This window comes from Synchiropus splendidus, chromosome 17 (genome assembly GCF_027744825.2).
Source record: "Synchiropus splendidus isolate RoL2022-P1 chromosome 17, RoL_Sspl_1.0, whole genome shotgun sequence".
Classification (NCBI taxonomy): domain Eukaryota; kingdom Metazoa; phylum Chordata; class Actinopteri; order Syngnathiformes; family Callionymidae; genus Synchiropus; species Synchiropus splendidus.
The window spans coordinates 13,439,329-13,452,737 of NC_071350.1; the positions used below are offsets into that span (position 1 = coordinate 13,439,329).

At 54.4% G+C, this 13,409-nt stretch overlaps 2 protein-coding genes across 3 annotated transcripts; one reads left to right on the top strand and one right to left on the bottom strand.

The window, feature by feature from the left end:
- The first annotated feature begins 1,675 nt into the window (after window positions 1-1,675).
- Window positions 1,676-13,368, top strand: capn5b (calpain 5b). 2 transcript variants are annotated; one of them, XM_053846406.1, is made up of 13 exons: window positions 1,676-1,828; window positions 3,330-3,495; window positions 4,162-4,293; window positions 7,549-7,757; window positions 7,825-8,017; window positions 8,208-8,401; window positions 9,005-9,082; window positions 9,159-9,354; window positions 9,417-9,539; window positions 9,598-9,794; window positions 9,855-9,976; window positions 10,058-10,194; window positions 10,521-13,368. In XM_053846406.1, the coding sequence occupies exons 2-13, from the start codon at window positions 3,331-3,333 to the stop codon at window positions 10,701-10,703; spliced, it is 1,929 nt and encodes a 642-aa protein (XP_053702381.1). In that variant the 5' UTR covers window positions 1,676-1,828; window position 3,330; the 3' UTR covers window positions 10,704-13,368. The 2 variants fall into 2 exon arrangements, with proteins under 2 accessions (XP_053702381.1, XP_053702380.1); XM_053846405.1 differs by having other exon boundaries at window positions 9,855-10,194.
- Window positions 4,764-5,586, bottom strand: ompb (olfactory marker protein b). Its single transcript, XM_053846410.1, has one exon. It carries the CDS (start codon window positions 5,242-5,244, stop codon window positions 4,771-4,773), a length of 474 nt encoding a protein of 157 aa, XP_053702385.1. The 5' UTR covers window positions 5,245-5,586; the 3' UTR covers window positions 4,764-4,770.
- Window positions 13,369-13,409: the final 41 nt, after the last annotated feature.

A 13,409-nucleotide genomic window follows, 5' to 3' on the forward strand; every position in this document is an offset into this window, starting at 1 on the left:
CAAAGGCAGAGTAGCTGGCGTAGTGCGGTTCAATGCATCATCACGAGTCACGTGACGTCAGTTCAGTCAGCAAATCTATCTATCTGAATAAGTTTGTTCTGTGATCTTACTGGCTGACTGTGGTGACACAGTTTTGTTAACACTTGTTTGTGAGCGTCACAAGGATCGAACAAGTCTGACCTAGTTCCAGCAGTCCTTGATAAACGAATGCATCATTGGTACTGTCAACATGTCTGAATCATCCGTCTAATAACCAAGTCAATATTTTTTTTAACTGAAAAACGCATATAAATGCATTAAATCAAGACTTTTTTGTACGCGGTTAAGTCCGGTTTATATTTCCGTCCTCACCAAAACTTAATTTGACTCAAGCCGTTGGTGGGTTGTGGCGCCCTCTAGTGACTAATACGAATGATGTTTCGGTTTGTGTTGTTGTCGTTGGAGACGTCCCGCTGTCATCCGGCAGGTGGCGCTAGAATATCGGTCCAGGTAGACACTCGTTACTAACGTTGGATGTTTCACTGACAGAACTTCTGCACAGCAGCTGTCGGGCAAAAAAGGAAGGTCGATCCTGACGTCATCTGTTTGCGCCACACACTTCATGTAACGAACACACGATTCAACTGTATCCACTTGTCATCACCGAGCTGCAGCACAAGCGTGTTTTTGTCTGCGTGAATGGACGGGCGAGGTTTCCGCTCATGATCCACTTCACTGCCGCGCTCGGTCGTCTGAGCCGATGATCTCACTAATCACAAGTTTTAATCACATTTCTCTGTCAGAGATTAGAGCAGGCCTGTTTGATCTGCGCCTGCGCTCTGGCGTCCTCCCCCACTTGGCACTTCCGGTCCCCCTTCAAAATAAAACGTCTCACCTGCAGGAGAACTACGCACCTCAACTCACCCGGTGTTCGGATGTGTGTCATGTGATCAGGTTTGAGGTCTCACTAGTCTTCAAATGTTGTGTGTCTAGTCTGTTCTCTGGATAACCTGTTGGTCCTACTCATTCTTCAGACATGATTAGGATCAGTTCCTCCAGGTTCTTGGACAGGGACGCGACAGTGGACGCTGACTTGGCCCCGTCCATCGACTGAACCAGAGCCTGAGGGCAAAGAAGTCATGAGCTCAACCGTACAACTGCAGACTCGGATTAGAGGTGGGCAGCCACCTTGGAAGATTCCGCTCTTTATCGTCTTTTGGAGGTTCTCCAGGCACCTTTGCTGCGCTCTGACTTGGGAACCCCTGGATTCTTAAGTAAGGACTGAAGGGGCTGTGAAGAGGCCCAGAGAGCACCTTGAAACTTAAGTTATAATAGCTCTTCTTGTCTGAACATCTCCATGCTTGAGGTTCTTTAGACTTGTCTTCTTTTGAGTTTCAGCACTCACATTTCAAACCAAAAAAACTTTTTTGGAGGCAGGCAGCTGGCTGCTATGCAGCCTATTATCAGCCAAATGGACTTCATCTATCATCTTCTATTCGTGATTTCATCCAGGTTTGAAGTTCTAAGAAGAGCATGTATCCACCTGATCTGGTCCAGAGGATGTGGTGGTGATCCATCTGGAACTTATCAAATAAAAAGCCAGCGGTGGGTTGTCGGTGCAGTCCTGCTGTTTTCTCTCATCCTCACTGAGACCGGTTCGCTCCATCCTCAGGACCACAGCTTCCGGTCGCCGGTGTCCGCGGCAGCTTGACGCTGCTCGGGTGAGGTGAGGAGAGAGACCGCGGAGAGGGACCCGAGCCGCGCCAGAGGAGAGAGACCCGGAACGACCGGACCCCCGGAGGAGAACCCGAAAGATAACCGCGTTGCCACGGGAGAGGCCTCGGATCAGGTAATGACAGCGGAAGGCGCGAGTGTCGCTGGCGCGCGGGCAGGTGCGGAGAGGCGGCCGCGGAGATGGAGAGGCGGCGGTCTGAGTCGAAGCAGGCGGCTGCTGAAACCTCAGGACAGCCGGATCCTGTTCACCGATGCCTTCTCGATGACGGTCCCGGTCCAGACTCGCAGGTTCGGATCGCGCTTGTCTGCGACAAGATGCGCGTTCTTGCTGTTAAGCCCCGTCGAACGTGAAGAGACGGCGCAGTTGCTGATCCTGAAGAACAACGATCTCTCACGGACCTTCACGATGTGAGCCGTCGTGTCCTGCGTCTGCGGACCTCTCGCTGTGAGGCCGGCCCGGCTCCTCCAGGACCAGGCCTCGATCAGGAGTCAACAGCTCTGACTCCGAGAGGGAACCAATCACGAGAAAGTTTCCACTCTAGACAAGCCGTGAAGCTGGACCGGACCCGGTTTGACTTGTCATCCCTCAGGGACTCACCAGGAGAGCTGCTCGCTCATGTAGCGATGAGTTGTGAGTGAGTGGTGAGTGTTCCACTCTGGCTCTGGAACATCTCGGATCTGTCGGTCAAAGCTAAAGTGGCTGGGGAAAGGGAGTCCAGGGGAAGCTGTGAGTGACTCACCCGATGAACTCTGAACTCAAGGTTTGTCTTGTTATTGTTGCTGTCATCCAAACTAGTTGAATTCAGCTTCATTTATAAAAGAATAACTTGTCACGTGAATCATACTGGGCCCAGAGAAGGTTGTGGTGTCGTCTGTCAGACTGGCGAGTCAGCAGGTGCAGATGCTGCAGAGGGAGGTCACCATGATGCAGGAGGAAGAGCAGGATGGAGTTCCCTGATGCAGCTGGGGGGGAGGAGGGAAGGGAGTTCCCTCCTGTTACTGCTGTGTGTGTAAGTTGAGGAGGAAGATGAGGTGAAGAGGGGAGAAGGGACAGAGGGAGGAGTGAAATGGCATCTGATGCTGGCGGATGAAGGAGAACAGGAAATCCTCAGGCAGGCAGAGGGAGGAGGGGAATCCTGTTGCTCCTGCTGAGGTCACCCAGGGAGTCAGTGCTGATCACCCTGGCTAGCCAGCAGCGGTGAAAGTGAGTGATCAGGTACTCTGTCATTCCTGTAATTCTGGTTGGAGAGTCTGCAGCCAGCCAGAGTTCAGCTGCTCTGTGATTGGTCGGCGCGATGATGTCCTCACTCGAGTGCTTCTGTCTGTGTGAGGAAGTTGAGGAGCAGCGCCGACATCAGCGGCACACAGACTCTTGTGGTCACATGATGCATCAGGGCCTCTCTGAGACTCAGTCAGATGGTGACAGTTTGGAGGACCAGATTTCAGCTGACCCGTCACAACCCTTGAGCTGCGGACGTGTCCGGCAGGTGATCTGGAAGTCTGACTGAGATTCCTGCTGGGCTACTGGTCCAACCTCTGCTGTTTAATCCAAAATTTTGCCCGTAATCTCGACAGATTACAGACCCTCAACTCTGAGTTCTGATGTGTCCCTGCAGGATGTTCACCTCTGTGAAGGCGTTTGAGGGGCAGCAGTACTCCACCCTGAAGAGGCAGTGTCTGCAGAGCGGCCTGCTCTTTGAGGACCCTCGCTTCCCCGCCATCGACGACTCGCTCTTCTACCAGGGCAACAGAATCGGACGTGTGGTCTGGAAGAGGCCGCGGGTAAGTCTCCAGTTCGTGCGGTGTGGGTCTGAAACATCCACGTGGAGTTCAACCTTCAACTCGGGGAGCAATGTGGTCGACCAGCAGAAGGGGCTGGAGAGCCTACCTTGAATTGTGTGGCACCTGAGGACGTAATGTAGAACCATAACATTGAGCTCAGGTTCAAATGGTCTAACACCGTTTGACTAAAGCAGAAACAATGTTGAATCAAATTTACTCCATATAATAATATTAACAATAGCGTCTGGTAGATCTGTGTGTTGCTTGTCACCCTCAGATTACATTACATTGATTACTCTCTTAATCTTAGAATGAACGTATGAGATCAGTTCCACTCTCCTCCCCCTCTGGTTCTGGACGGAGTAACCTCCTTCTGCCTCTGTGTGCATCGCCATGGAAACTGGGTCACACAGATCTCCTGGTGTGTAGGGATGTCAGTCATGCAGACAGAGGAGAGCAAGAGCAATGGAGGCATGGGAGGGTCACCGTCACGCCACTGCATTCATTGCCGAGGTGGAGGTTCACAGGTCTGAACCCTCTAGGAACAAGGACCAGGGTCTGGACCAGCAATAGGATTGATGAAACCTCAGTTGTCCGTGTGTTGATTTTGGACATGTGATAGTCTCTCTGGTCATGACTCTGCCCCCTTCTCTCCATGTGACCCAGGAACTCTGTGAGGACCCGCATCTCTTCGTGGATGGCATCAGCGCTCATGATCTTCACCAGGGTCAGCTGGGGAACTGCTGGTTTGTGGCAGCTTGTTCCAGCCTGGCATCTCGAGAGTCCCTGTGGCAGAAGGTTTGTGAGTCCCGCTCCATGTTCACACCTGTTCCTTCAGCCTCGGTAGTCAAGCCAACGGAACCGTCATCGCTTCCTCTTCCCTTCCTGCTGCAGACAATATCTCAGGGGAACATCTCCGGTCCACGTTAGTCCTGTGGAGTTCCAGCCTGACCTCCCGCTCTCAGATGGTCTCCACATCATTAAGATGCTGCTGGAACCTTCAGATGGCAACATCACATGTCGCCATGACAATAGGGTCCTGTCGAGGGATACCACGTTTCGTTTCTTCTCCACTAGAGGTCACTGGAGACTCACACCTCTCCTCGCCTCTCCGTGCGGTGGTGGGTCGTGTTTCTGATTCGACTCGATGGCAGGGTGTAAACAAACAAAGACGGGTCGCTTCAGCTCTGAAACTTTATTAAAACCGACAGAAAAACGACACAACCGACAAGGACAGATGAAACGTACAGATTCTGCATGGCGTAACTCAGAAGCTCAGAGTTCTGGTCTGAAGGTGATGGCGCAGTCCGCGGTCTCGGGGCTGCAGCCTTCTGCAAACGCGAACAGGAAGTACATCACCTTGCGGACTTTGGCGAGCTCGGCGATCCGCTCGCCGAACTCGTGCGCGTCGGCTTCGTAGCACTGGACCGGCGCGTCGCCGCCCGCCGCCCTCCAGAACACCCCGGCAGGCTCCAGCAGCTGCCGGGTCATCAGGTGCGTGAGGTCCGGAGTCCAGAGCTGCGAGGTGGCGGTGATGGTGAGGCGCCCCCTGCTGGCCAGCCGGACGCTCCAGTGGGAGAAAGACAGCGACTGTTTGGAGAAGTCCAGTCGATACACGGCCTCGTGCGGCTGCAGCAGCCGCTCCCCGTCCTGACGCTTGTGACCGCGCTGCTGGAGAGACTGCACCCGCAGCCGCATCACCTCTGTCAGCTGAGCATCGGGCCGGAACGGCACCTCCAACTGGGCCATGAGCGCGCAGATCCTGTAGCGTCCTACTGCTTCAGCCCGTGTCGTCCTCCGACTGTCTCCCGCGCTGCGACGGCACTCTCTCTTCCCCGGTCTCGCGCTTGGCAACCAGGTCCATTGACATCACACACACGCGCGCACACACGCGGGACCCGCTCTCCTTGTTTGTCTTAGAAACCACGTGGAGCCCCCGGGACCCCGATCCAGGTCCACAGGTGACACTTCTGTGCGCAGCTGTGGTGCGGACAGTTCAGTGGAGACCGAAAGGGTTTCCCACTCCTTTCCTCTCCTCTACAGTCGTCTTGAAAGATTCAATGTTTATTTCATTCACTTCCCCTCAGTTGACATAAATTACCACTGACGTGTCCATGACTTCCTCCACCTTCTCCTCCTCTCACCTTTCCTCCTCTCTCCTTCCTCATCTTTCCACCACCACCTTCCCTTCTTCACCTTCCCTCCTCCTCCTTTAATCTTCCTCACCTTGCCTGCTCATCTCACCTTCTTCACCTTTCCTCCTCCTCCTTTCACCTTCCTCACCTTTCCTCCTCCACCTCTCACCTTCCTCATCTTTCCACCACCACCTCTCACCTTCTTCTCCTTTCCTCCTCCACCTCTCACCTTCCTCACCTTTCCTCCTCCTCCCCTCACCTTCTTCTCCTTCCCTCCTCCTCCTCCTGCTCCTCTAATCTTCCTCACCTTTCCTCCTTCCCCTCTCACCTTCTTCTCCTTTCCTCCTCCTCCCACCTTCCTCACCTTCCCTCGCCCTCCTCCTCTCACCTTCTTTTCCTTTTCTCCTCCTCCTCTCACCTTCCTCCTCCCCCTCTCACCTTCTTCTCCTGTCCTCCTCCTCCTCTCACCTTTCCTCCTCCTCCTCTCACCTTCCTCACCTTTCCTCCTCCTCCTCTCACCTTCTTCTCCTTCCCTCCTCCTCCTCCTGCTCCTCTAATCTTCCTCACCTTTCCTCCTCCCCCTCTCACCTTCTTCTCCTTTCCTCCTCCTCCTCTCACCTTCCCTCGTCCTCCTCCTCTCACCTTTCCTCCTTCCCCTCTCACCTTCTTCTTTTCTCCTCCTCCTCTCACCTTTCCTCCACTCACCTTTTCTCCTCCTCCTCTCACCTTCCTCACCTTCCCTCGTCCTCCTCCTCACACCTTTCCTCCTCCCCCTCTCACCTTCTTTCACCTTTCCTCCTCCTCCTGCTCTCACCTTTCCTCCTCCTCCTCTCACCTTCTTCTCCTTCCCTCCTCCTCCTCCTGCTCCTCTAATCTTCCTCACCTTTCCTCCTCCCCTCTCACCTTCTTCTCCTTTCCTCCTCCTCCTCTCACCTTCCTCACCTTCCCTCGTCCTCCTCCTCTCACCTTTCCTCCTTCCCCTCTCACCTTCTTCTCCTTTCCTCCTCCTCCCACCTTCCTCACCTTCCCTCGTCCTCCTCCTCTCACCTTTCCTCCTTCCCCTCTCACCTTCTTTTCCTTTTCTCCTCCTCCTCTCACCTTCCTCCTCCCCCTCTCACCTTCTTCTCCTGTCCTCCTCCTCCTCTCACCTTTCCTCCACTCACCTTTCCTCCTCCTCCTCTCACCTTCCTCACCTTTCCTCCTCCTCCTCTCACCTTCTTCTCCTTCCCTCCTCCTCCTCCTGCTCCTCTAATCTTCCTCACCTTTCCTCCTCCCCCTCTCACCTTCTTCTCCTTTCCTCCTCCTCCTCTCACCTTCCCTCATCCTCCTCCTCTCACCTTTCCTCCTTCCCCTCTCACCTTCTTCTTTTCTCCTCCTCCTCTCACCTTTCCTCCTCCCCCTCTCACCTTCTTCTCCTGTCCTCCTCCTCCTCTCACCTTTCCTCCACTCACCTTTCCTCCTCCTCCTCTCACCTTCCTCACCTTCCCTCGTTCTCCTCCTCACACCTTTCCTCCTCCCCCTCTCACCTTCTTTCACCTTTCCTCCTCCTCCTGCTCTCACCTTTCCTCCTCCTCCTCTCACCTTCCTCACCTTTCCTCCTCCTCCTCTCACCTTCTTCTCCTTCCCTCCTCCTCCTCCTGCTCCTCTAATCTTCCTCACCTTTCCTCCTCCTCCTCCTCTCACCTTTCCCCTCCTCCTTTCACCTTTCTTCCTCCCCCCTCACCTTCTTCTCCTCTTCTCCTCCTCTCACCTTTCCTCCTCCTCTCACCTTCCCTCCACCTCCTCCACCTCTCACTTTCCTCCTCCTCCTCTCACCTTCCCTCCACCTCCTCACACCTTCCCTCCAACTCCTCCTCCTCTCACCTTTCCTCCTTCTCCTCTCACCGTCCACTCCCTCCTCTTCACACACCTGCCGCAGGTGATCCCAGACTGGAAGGAACAGGAGTGGGACACAGAGAAGCCGGACTCGTACGCTGGGATCTTCCATTTCCGGTTCTGGCGTTTTGGCGAGTGGGTGGACGTGGTGATCGACGATCGGCTGCCGACGCTGGACAACCAGCTGGTCTACTGTCACTCCAACGACAGCAACGAGTTCTGGAGCGCTCTGGTGGAGAAGGCCTACGCCAAGTGAGTGGTCGCCTGGTCATTCATGTTGTCACTGGACGAGACTCTCACTTGCGCCTCTGATCATCAGGGTCTACGGCTGCTATGAGGCTTTGGATGGAGGGAACACGGCAGATGCTTTGGTGGACTTCACCGGCGGCGTGTCGGAGCCCGTGGACCTGCTGGAGGGTCAGATGGCGACGGACGAGGTGGCCCGGAACCAGCTGTTTGAGAGAGTTCTGAAGGTCCACAACCGGGACGGGCTCATCAGTTGCTCCATCAGGGTGAGAGCTTCAGTGCAGAACTTCGGTTGAGCTGCTATGTGTTAGCCATAACACTATGAACACCAGTCGAGCACCTGTGTTCGGACGATCCAGAGCTGAGCCATGACCTCATGTTCAGTGTATGGTTCACACATGGCCCGTACTACTGGCTGACTGGAGGTCCATATGTCCTACGATCATTGTTTTCCAGGCCACCACGGTGGAAGACATGGAGGCGCGGCTGGACTGTGGGTTGGTCAAGGGTCACGCTTACGCTGTCACAGATGTGCGGAAAGTCCGGCTTGGTCACGGCCTCCTGGCCTTCTTCAAATCCGAGAAGCTGCACATGATCCGGATGAGGAACCCATGGGGAGAGAAGGAGTGGAGCGGCCCCTGGAGCGACAGGTGAGTGACTGCTGCTCTCTGCTGGAGCGGAGGAGCAACAGATGAGTCTGGCCTGTTCATTTTGTCGTGGAGTGGAGGGGATGTTTTGGATCTGAAGCTGTAAATGGAGTCTGACTGGTGTCGAGTGGTTTGTCGGCTGATGGATCCAGTAAAGGCGCAGCTTCCCCTGAGCTCCAGCTGCTGAACGTTCTGTGATTGACGAACTGCTCTTCGTTAACAGAAGTGCGCCCGCGAGAGAGCTCACATTTATTATTGATGCTTGATTGTTTATCCAGCTCTGACTGTCTGCTGCCCATGGATGGAGCAGAAGCACTGTGACTAGGATCTGTCTGACTCTGACTGCGAGAGTTCAGAGTCTGACTGGGAGAATCCAGAGTCTGACCAGGAGAATTCCGAGTCTTACCTGAAGAATTCTGAGCCTGACCGGGAGAAGTCCGAGTCTGACCGGGAGGACTTGATCCGTCCTGGAAGACTCTGACCAGACAGACTATCCAGGAGGGGTCAAGACTTGAAATGATCTCACATGAGCTCCATTGTGAGAGCCGAGATGTTCCTCAGGTAGAGTGGAGGTGTGTGATCTCATGTCTACTCTGTGTCCTGCAGCTCAGAAGAGTGGAACAAAGTGAGCAAGAGTGAGAGAGAGAAGCTGGGGGTCACGGTGCAGGATGACGGAGAGTTCTGGTGAGACACTTCTGACTCCGCTGAAGTTGGTCCACCATGATGGAGGTCGACTCAGTGTGCGGCGTCTCTCTCCCAGGATGACCTTCGATGACTTCTGCCAGTACTTCACAGACCTGATATTGTGCCGCCTCATCAACACGTCCTACCTGAGCATCCACAAGACCTGGGAGGAGGAGGTGATGAGAGGGACCTGGACCCACCGACAGGACCCGCTTCGGAACCGCTCTGGAGGTTGCATCAACCATAAAGCCACCTTCCTGCAGAACCCTCAGGTGTGTTCCTGTTGACAGCTTGCATGTGTCCCCAGCTAACCTGGTCCTGGTCTGGTCCACAGTACGTCTTTGACGTGAAGAAGTCCGAGGATGAGGTTCTGATTTGCCTGCAGCAGAAGGAGAAGAGGGCGACTCCCAAGGAGGGGAAGACGGAGAACCTGGCCATTGGTTTCGACATCCACCGGGTACAGACGAGTCCCGACCCAGTTCCCGAGTCCTTCTAACTGCTCTGTCCTTCTGTAGGTGGAGCTCAACAGGAAGTACCGCATGCACACGGCCCAGCAGAAGGTGGCAGGGTCCATCTACATCAACTCCCGCTGTGTCTTCCTGAGGAAGGAGCTGAAGGAGGGTCGCTACGTCATCATCCCAACCACCTTCGACCCTGGCCAGCCGGGAGACTTCCTGCTGCGGGTCTTCACTGACGTGCCTTCAGACTGCAAGTGAGCCCCAGTCCTGGTCTGGTCCTCGGTCACTTCCTGCCTCACCGTGTCTGTCTGCAGGGAGCTGACTCTGGACGAGCCTCCTCAGACCTGCTGGACCGGGATGTGTGGGTACCCTCAGCTCGTCACTCAAGTCCACGTCCTAAACGCAGAGGGTCTGCAGGGTCAGGACTCCAACGGAGGTGAGACACCGTCATCTTCTCGACCTTTGTGTGGTAAGCCTGTTTTGTGTGGTCTTCTCACGCTGTCCTGCTCGTCCTCAGCTGTGGATCCATACGTCATCATCACCTGTGAAGGAGAGAAGGTTCGCTCTCCAGTCCAGAAGGACTCTCGCTGCCCCAACTTTGACATCAAAGGACTGTTCTACCGCAAGAAGCCCAAAGAGGGAATCCACATCGAGGTAACACACACGCACATAAATGTTTGTATTTCCATTTCACTGCCATAATGCTTTCCCAGCCTCTCACCCTCAACTGTGCAAAACAAATGGCTAAACGTAACCATGACTCTGGAACAAACTTACTCTCAGCTACAATGACCCAGTTATTTTTCAAGTTTTCATCCTCAAATTGAGGCCTAAAAACCTTTTTTTCCGGTCCTCACAAGCATGCGTCCAAGTGAGGGTCCTTATAAGCACCCCACCCTGTCCCCTTGCTATGATGTCATCAATGTGAGACTCACCCGTCGACTGCCTCCTCACTGTCTGTCTTCTCCTTCATTCCTCAGATCTACAACAAGAACATGATCGTGGACTCCTTCCTGGGTCAGGTGATCATGTTCAGCGACCCGAACGAGCGCCAGGAGCAGCACACGCTCCACCTGCGGGACAAAGGCAGTCGCCAGGACGACGACCTGCCGGGCACGCTGACGGTCCGCCTCATCACCTCCACCACACTGACCCACATCTGAGCGCCCGCTCTTCCGCGAACCTTCCCGGGAACGCTCCGCCTTTTCCTCCGCCGCTCCGTCCCGAAGTGTTCGTCGACCATATACACTTCTGTTTCCTGTCTCCTCCTCGCAACATTTTGGTCGTCAGTATTCACGTGCACACTCGTTCTGCACGCATGCATGTGCCAACCTCTCTAAGGGCTACGTGTCGCCTTATGGCTCGGTCACCTGTAGACCCTCGACCCTGCCGAGATCAGACGCGTCCTTTGCTAGTGCCCCCGAACTGCCGGTTGCTTTGGACAACCTTTGACCTGCCGGACTGTGCTGCACCTGCTCTAGTAGTAGCTAGCCGCCCAGCCCCTGCCCTTCTCCTCCCTCCCTCACCCACCTGCCCAGTGGACTGTAATCTGTGACTTTATCAAGTGCTTTATGGGACCAAAGATGAGCCAGGTCCTGGTCCTGGCATTGAACCACCGCCCCTTGTGCCACAGCATCTTAACCGGCGACACCACTGCCTGACGCTCGTCGGACTGGTCCGTCCCGTTTCGGGCCAAAGACTTGTGCTACAGGAGACACACCGCCTGCTGGGGGCGACAAAAGTCCCGTGTGTTTGTGTGTGTGCCTGCGTGTGTGCTTGGGTGAATGTAGCGGAGGAGTCTGGTGTCCAGTGGGCAGGTGTGACCCGGACTCACAGGAAACACCGTGCACTTTATCAGACCGTGAGAGGAGCGTCCTCTGGAGGGCGACAGAGGACGAGCTGCCAAAAGTCTGGTGCCATCATCTCGTCTCTGGTCGCGGGAACGTCGGGTGGACTGGAACAGCTGTGTGTGTTCCTTAATCCAATCGGAGTTTCACTCGAGCAGCGGTGCCATGCAGTTCTGAATCAGCGCGACCACGTCTTTGACCAGTGACATGTTTACGAGACGCAGCATCAGCGTCCCATTGCTCCCAGTCAGGTGGCCTGTTTGCGGCAGACCTCTGAGATTGCTCGTCTCCTCTGGTCCTGTGGAACCTTCTGGTGTCTTCGTCTGTCTGTTCCGAAAGCTTCTGGACTTTGAATGTAGGACTCGACTGTGTCTTTGTCTTCAGCGCCTTCGGGACTCGAACCGTCGCTCCGTGCTGGAGGACGCGTTCCTGTGCCGTGTCTTTCTCGACGTGTCTTTTGCATGCTTTTTGTCTCCAGACCTCTGCGGCCTCGTCTTGTTGCTGCATCAAACCACCTATTTATTCTTCACGTCTCTGAGCATGCGACTCCGTCAGTCCGGTGCTCCGGTCGCGTCTCGCGTGGACTCATGTCGGCTGCCTCTTTTGTTTGCAATAGGGTGAAGCTGAGATGGAGGTGGGTTGTGAAAGTCAAACCTGCAACTTATTTTCTTCATTTCTGCTGCCGTCAGCGGCTGAGAAATGATGTTGTGCCAAACGTGGGCGGGGCCAAACCATTTTCCTGTCCCACATCAAGAGTCGCAAGAGTTGAACTGATAACATTTCCAAGTCATTTTTGCTGTTAATCCTCGTGGAACTCCCTTTTCAGAAAGCGTCACTCTGAACAGATGATGGTGCTTTTCCGGCTTGACTTTTGTTTGTAGGCAAACTTCTCACAGGAGCCTCCCGCAGTAGTGGAGTGTCATTGCAAAGGCAAACATTCAACCTAATCCTGATTCTCTCTGATGCTGGAGTTTGGACCTCACAGCCCAGTTACTTTTGTTTGCGTGGTATAAATTCGTTGACATATCGTTTTGGTGCTGGATCAGGATCGTGGGCGGAGCAAGGTCAGAGTTTCTCCACCAAGTCAGACGTTGTGAAGACATGTTCTCTGTGCGTCTTGTCAAGATGTCGCTAGCACTTGTTTCCCATGCTCGGCCGAGTCAGTCACTTCATCCTGCTCTTGCCGTGACTTGCAGCTGTCGGTCTTCTCGACTCACCGTGACATCATTCCCAAGTCTTGTGCTTTCGTTGAAGAGCAGACAGGCGGAAGGTGGTGACGTCATCCCGTCCATGCAGAGGTGGCAGGAGTGCGAGGACTGTTCGTTTGTGCGTTCTCTTCCCGCGCGTCATGCCAAAGCAATTTTTACAATCTTGGAAGAGTTGGTGACGGCTTTTCTGAGAATGGGTGCATGTAGCAGCTTCACGCCGCCGCGTTTGCGTCCTCCATCATCTGCCTGTCAACAGCCGCATGCGGAGTCACTTTTCTAAAATCTTTGCGATCTTTGCGGTTTGTAAACAAACGTAGCATCCCAGTCGTTTCTGGACAAAACTTTTGTATCACTGACGGAGAGTTTTCACACGTAGCACAGTTAGCCTGCGAGCGAGTTACTGCATGACGGCGTCCTGGAGCATCGTGGATGAACCCCGACCTTTGACCCCCGAATGAGCTTGTGTGTTGTCTCGTGATGACCGGACTGCTGCATGTGACTCTTGATAACTTTCTCAGTATTTTCTAGCCGCGCTAGTTTTCTAATGCGCTGCGACGTTTGAGGCCGCACGTGTCTGCGGCGAGCGCCGAAGCACCTGTGTGCCGTACGTTATGTGCCGTGTCCGTGTGTTCCGTTGAGCTTCCGTCATGTTCTCCGGCGCCGCCGCTGGACTGCTGGGCGACACTGTGTTCTTTTCTAGCTGCGACCCCAAAACTTTCTTTTCTATGGATGTCAACTTGTGGCATGAGTTTGAAATAAAATTCCAAACCAGTCGCCATGTGACTGCTCCAGAACCTCTGTTCACACACACACA

What these genes read in the sequence shown, in the direction of transcription:
- capn5b (XM_053846405.1), top strand. Translation starts at nt 3,331, where the DNA reads ATGTTCACCTCTGTGAAGGCGTTTGAGGGGCAGCAGTACTCCACCCTG. An exon ending in TTGGTTTCGACATCCACCGG is followed by an intron (nt 9,540 to 9,597) that starts GTACAGACGAGT and finishes GTCCTTCTGTAG; the next exon opens with GTGGAGCTCAACAGGAAGTA. An exon ending in AAGAGGGAATCCACATCGAG is followed by an intron (nt 10,195 to 10,520) that starts GTAACACACACG and finishes TTCATTCCTCAG; the next exon opens with ATCTACAACAAGAACATGAT.
- ompb (XM_053846410.1), bottom strand. Translation starts at nt 5,244, where the DNA reads ATGGCCCAGTTGGAGGTGCCGTTCCGGCCCGATGCTCAGCTGACAGAG.